At 38.7% G+C, this 5,425-nt stretch overlaps 1 protein-coding gene across 1 annotated transcript; it reads right to left on the minus strand.

Annotated features, from left to right (window-relative positions):
- Positions 1-3,344: 3,344 nt before the first annotated feature.
- On the minus strand, positions 3,345-4,274 carry LOC100596610 (olfactory receptor 49-like). The gene has a single exon (XM_003260939.1). It carries the CDS (start codon positions 4,272-4,274, stop codon positions 3,345-3,347), a length of 930 nt encoding a protein of 309 aa, XP_003260987.1.
- Between the last annotated feature and the right edge of the window lie 1,151 nt (positions 4,275-5,425).

A 5,425-nucleotide genomic window follows, 5' to 3' on the forward strand; every position in this document is an offset into this window, starting at 1 on the left:
TTTCTGGTCACTCCTATATAATTTTAAAAGTCCACTATTAACTGTCAGTCCATAGAATAGTGTTATTAAACTGTCCAATTCTAAGTAATTATTAAAATTCTGAACTTCATTTTAAGTTAAAACTTACTCTTTGCTCCACCTAGAGCTTGTTTCAGGCAAGACATCTTCAGAGAGAAATGGCGTGTGTTGTTGGCTTTATCTGTCTTGATTCTGCAAGCACATCTGCCCCTTACCCATGGCTTCTCCCTCCCTCAGGGCTGTGTGGATGGGGGAGAGGTGGCAGGTAGGAGATGGAGAACCAAGAGGAAATGGAAGGTTGCACGGACAAAGGTGGTAGCACTGGTAGTGGTAAGAAATAGTAGCGTTCTGTATATATTTTGAAGGTATAACCCACAGAATTTGCTAATGGATTGGTTGTAGGATATTGGTGAAAGAAAGGAGTCAAAGATTACATAGTTTTGGGTTTTTATTGATCTGAGATCTGTATTTTTTATTGTGGTGAAAAATATATGACATAAAATGTATTATTTTAAGCATTTTTAATTATTCAGTTAAATGGCACTAAGTAAATTCACATTGTTGGGCAATCATCGCCAGTATCTATCTCCAGAACTTTTTTATCATCCCAAACTGAAACTGTGGGCATGGGCAAGTCACTTGAGGTCAGGAGTTCAAGACCAGCCTGGCCATCATGGTGAAACCACGTCTCTACTAAAAATACAAAAATTAGCCGGGCATGGTGGCAGGTGCCTGTAATTTCAGCTACTCAGGAGGCTGAGGCACAAGAATCACTTGACCCCGGGAAGCAGAGGTTGCAGTGAGCCGAGATCTTTTCTTCTCCCATGCACTCCAGCCTGGGAGATATAATGAGACTGTATCTTAAAAAAAAAAATAATAATAAAATGAGACCAAACTGAAATTCTATACCCATTAAACAATAAAGCCTCCATTTCTCCTTGGCCTGGGCCCTGGTAACCACCGTTCTACTTTCTATCTCTGAATTTGACTATTCTAGGTACCTCATACAAGTATAGTTATACAATATTTGTCCTTCTGCGATTGGCTTATTTCACATAGCTAATGTTTTCTAGGCTCATCTATGATTTAATATTTGTTTATTACAGATAGTATGCATCAAAATTTCATTCCTTTTAAGGCTAAGTAATATTCCATTGTATGTATATGCCACATTTTATTTTTCCATTCATCTGTTTTTGGACATTTTTTTAAACCACCTTTTGGCTATTGTGAATAATGATGCTGTGAACACGGGTGTACAAAGATCTGTTCAAGTCCCTGCCTTCAATTCTTTTGGGTATATACACAGAAGTAAAATTGCTGGATTTCATGGCACATCTATGTTTAATGTTTTAGGAACCACCATCCTGTTTTCCACAGTGACTGTACCACTTTACATTTCCACTAGCAATGTGCATATGCAAGAGTTCTAATTTCTTTACATTTTTTTCCAGTCTTATAAGAAAGTCTAGATGATTTCTGTACCTTCTTTTCTTCTTTCTTTCTCTTTCTCTCTCTCTCTCTCTTTTTTTTTTTTTGAGACAGGGTCTTGCTCTGTCACCCAGGCTGGAGTGCAGTGGTGCAATCATGGCTCACTGTAGCCTCAAACTCCTGGGCTCAAGCGATTCTCTCACCTCAGCCTCCTGAGTAGCTGGGACTACAGGTACACACCACCATGGCCAGCTAATTTTTGTAGTTTTTTTTGTAGAGATGGGGTCTCACTATGTTGCCCAGTTGTCCAGGCTGGTCTTGAATGCCTGGCCTCAAACGATCCTCCTGTCTTTGCCTTCCAAGGAGTTAGGATTACAGGGATGAGCCACTGTAATCCTAACTCCTTGGAAGTGGCCACTCCACATTCTTGACAACACTTGTTATTTTCTGTTTTTTTTTTTAATTTAAAAAAATTGCCTTCCTAATTGGTGTGAAGTGGTATCTCATTGTGATTTTGATTTGCATTGCCCTAATGATTAAGTGATGTAACACTTTTCATGTACTTATTGATCATTTGTAGAATTAGGTTGTTTGCTTTTTGTTTTTGAGTTATAGTAGATATGTAATCTGATTTTGAGGTTTTTCTATAGTAATATGTCTAATCAAGTTTTCTATTTCTCCTTAGGTCAGTTGAAAAAAAATTTCTTTTCTGGAAAATCATCCATTTCCTCTTGGTTTTCAAATTGGTTGTTGAAGAGTTACATGTGATATTTTCTTACACGTTGTCATTTTCTACCCTGAATTATAGTATTTGCATACTTCATATCATCTTTGTTCAATTTCAAATTCTTCAAAGGCATAGATTATTGTCTACCAGACCACACATTTACTTGAACATGACTTTTGTGTAATAATTACTTTGAAAAAATTAATGTTAATTGATTTGGTTACTTATTTAATATTTGTTCATTTACAGATATGACTTTATCTTTGTTTTCAGCAATAGCGAATATCTTGGTAATAAATTGCAATAAGTTAAACACTGTATTTAACTTTAAAATTTAAAATAATATTTTGAATATAAAATCTTCAAAAATGCTTTTGTTGATAACTGGTATAAAATAAAATAAAAAAGGGAGCGAGAAAGTAGGACTATAATTGGAAGAAAGGAAGGAATATTTATTGGGGACCAGACACTATTTAAGGAATTTTACATAGAAAATCTCATTTGACTTTTATTACAATTCTTTAAAATGGCCATTGTCATCCTCATTTCATGGATGAGAAAACTGGGGCTCAGAGAGGTAATATAACTAGTAGATGAAAGAGCCTTTATCAGTAAGAATGAGGAATTTCTAGGAATTTAAATACTAAAAGAGCATAAATAGCTTATACGCAAAATGATAAGCAATTAGCTTTAGCATTTTTGACATCTTGCTAATATATTTCCGTAACAGGATTATCAGTATTAAATGAGGACAGTACTAATAGATAACTGTTCTTTCCCTTGAGGATGTTGGAGAAACAGACACAAAGTGCTCAATCAGCACACAAGTATTTTTTAAGAATCTATATGGTCTATGACAATGGATTGACACTTGAGGCTTATAGTGAGTTATAGAGCTAGTTTCTGCTTTCAAAGAACTTGTATTTTGTTGGAAGCCAGGCAGATACAGATGGAATGAACAGAAATATTCAAATCCACTAATGAATAGTGCCAGAGGGTCCAAAGAGTTTATGCTGAATTGCATAGTGACTGATCCCACAGAAACACACCATGTACGAACGTATCATCAGAGCTTTTTCTGAATGGGAAAGGCTCAGTTGTTTCAAGGGGCCTACATTCTCTTAGCTTGTCTGGGGATGCTGAGCTTCAGTTTTTTTGTTGCACAGCTTTATAAGAGGAGTTTGCTCACCTGCTCCCTAAACACCTGCTTCACCTGTTTGTTCCTCAGGGTGTAGATGAAGGGGTTGAGCATTGGGGTCACCACGGTGTGAAGCAATGCCACCACCTTATTCCTGTCTTCCTTCTGGTCACTTTTGCCTGACTGAATGTACATGAAGATGCAGCTGCCATAGAAGAGAGACACGACAATGATGTGGGAGGAGCAGGTGGAGAAGGCTTTCTGCTTCTCTTTGGCTGAGGGGATGTGCAGAATGGCATGGAGGATGTGGCCATAGCAAGTGGCCGTCACGGACAGAGTGCCCAGTAAGCTGACGTTGGCTATAACAAAACCCAGGAGCTCTATCAGAGTTATGTCTGCACAAATGAGTTCCAGGAGGGGAAAGTTGTCACAGAAGAAATGGTTAATGATGTTGGGGCCACAGAATGGCTGCTGAAGGACGAGAAAACTTGGAACAATGATGAGAAGGAATCCTGTCATCCACGAACAGAAGACTAGCTGGACACAAACCCTTTTGCTCATGATGGTGGCATAATGCAAAGGGTTACATATGGCCACGTACCTGTCAAAGGACATCACCACCAGGAGGAAGAACTCTGTGGTGCCCAAGAAAAAATAGAGGAAACTTTGCAGGCAGCAGCCTGGGAGGGAGATGGTCTTGTATTCTGTGAGGATGTTGGTCAGCACCTTGGGGAAGATGACCGAGGTGAACCAGATCTCCAGGATAGCAAAGTTGCAGAGGAAGCAGTACATGAGGGTGTGGAGGCACCTGTCCATGAGGGTGATGACCACCATGAGCAGGTTCCCCAGCAGTGTGAGGAGGTAGGTCAGGAGGAGCCCCAGGAAGATGAGCATCTGCAGCTCACAGGTCTCTGAGAGCCCTAGCAGGACAAACTTGGTGATGGTGGTGCGGTTCCCCATGGCTCCTCTGACCTTTGCTGGGGAGGGCCAATCAAAGGTGTTCAGCATCAGGAATCATGATGTTGGGGACCTGAGAACAACCTGGAACTGAAAGGAGATTGGGCTGAAGGTGTACTTTATTTCTGTGAAGGATGTATCTTCCCACCACTGACTACTCAGGCTTATCTGCAGAGCCTCTGGGGTTACCTGTTTCATGTGTGGTTTCTGGCGCATCTGTGTGATAGACAAGAGAGTGGTGATGTGCAAGGTGGCCCAAGAAAGGCTCAGAACCAAAATTTATCCTTTCTTACTTTTCTTAACCAAAACTTTTATTCCTAATTTCTCAATGAATCCCTTTGCCTATACTAATATTACCTGCTTTCAATAATTTTTGTTCTTGTGTTTATACCAGTATTGGGTCTTCATCCATAAAGAGTTCATATTCGAGGGTGTTGCTGTTTAAACATTGCCAGAATCTTTCATACCTTTCACTAGTTTTTGGATTGATAAAAAAGAGTAGAGGAAATCTGTGAGAGAAAAGCACAACTCTTACAAATCAAATAAGGAAAAATCCAAGTAGTATACACATAAATCAACACTCCTTAGTGGGAGTTTGATATTCAACGTTCTTAATGACCTGTTTCCAAGAGTCTTCTTTCATTATATCCTTCCACAAACTCTGAGCTTTGGATATAATAGATTCTTTGCAATATTTTGATTCTTTATCCATTTTCACACAACTGTGTGTTTGCTCATGGCACTCTTTCAGTTTGGAATCATCAGCCTTTCAAGTCCTATTTATCCTTTAAGTCTTTCCTCAATAAATGCTGTCTTTTCTATAAAGCCTTCTCTTCCAAATAAATGTGTCTTTCCTCTGTACCTCCCATAATTTTATTATATATCATCTTTTTATTGTATTGTTATAGTTGTTTTTCACTTCTTGCTCACTGAGTCAAAAATTTGTTTATTAACCTTTGTATTTTCTGTAGTACTTAGAACAAGTTTCTTGAAATAATCAGCTTTAACAACATTTATTGAATTAGTAAGCCACATCTCAAATGTCTGAGAGATGGATTCGGTGGGTGTTTGACACACAAGTGGTTGAGGACATGTAATTTATGTAGCATTTCTTAGGGGTCAGCAACCTTTCCAGCAGCATGCCAACTCATCTG

The sequence above is a fragment of the Nomascus leucogenys genome, chromosome 22a, assembly GCF_006542625.1.
Source record: "Nomascus leucogenys isolate Asia chromosome 22a, Asia_NLE_v1, whole genome shotgun sequence".
Taxonomy (NCBI): Eukaryota; Metazoa; Chordata; class Mammalia; order Primates; family Hylobatidae; genus Nomascus; species Nomascus leucogenys.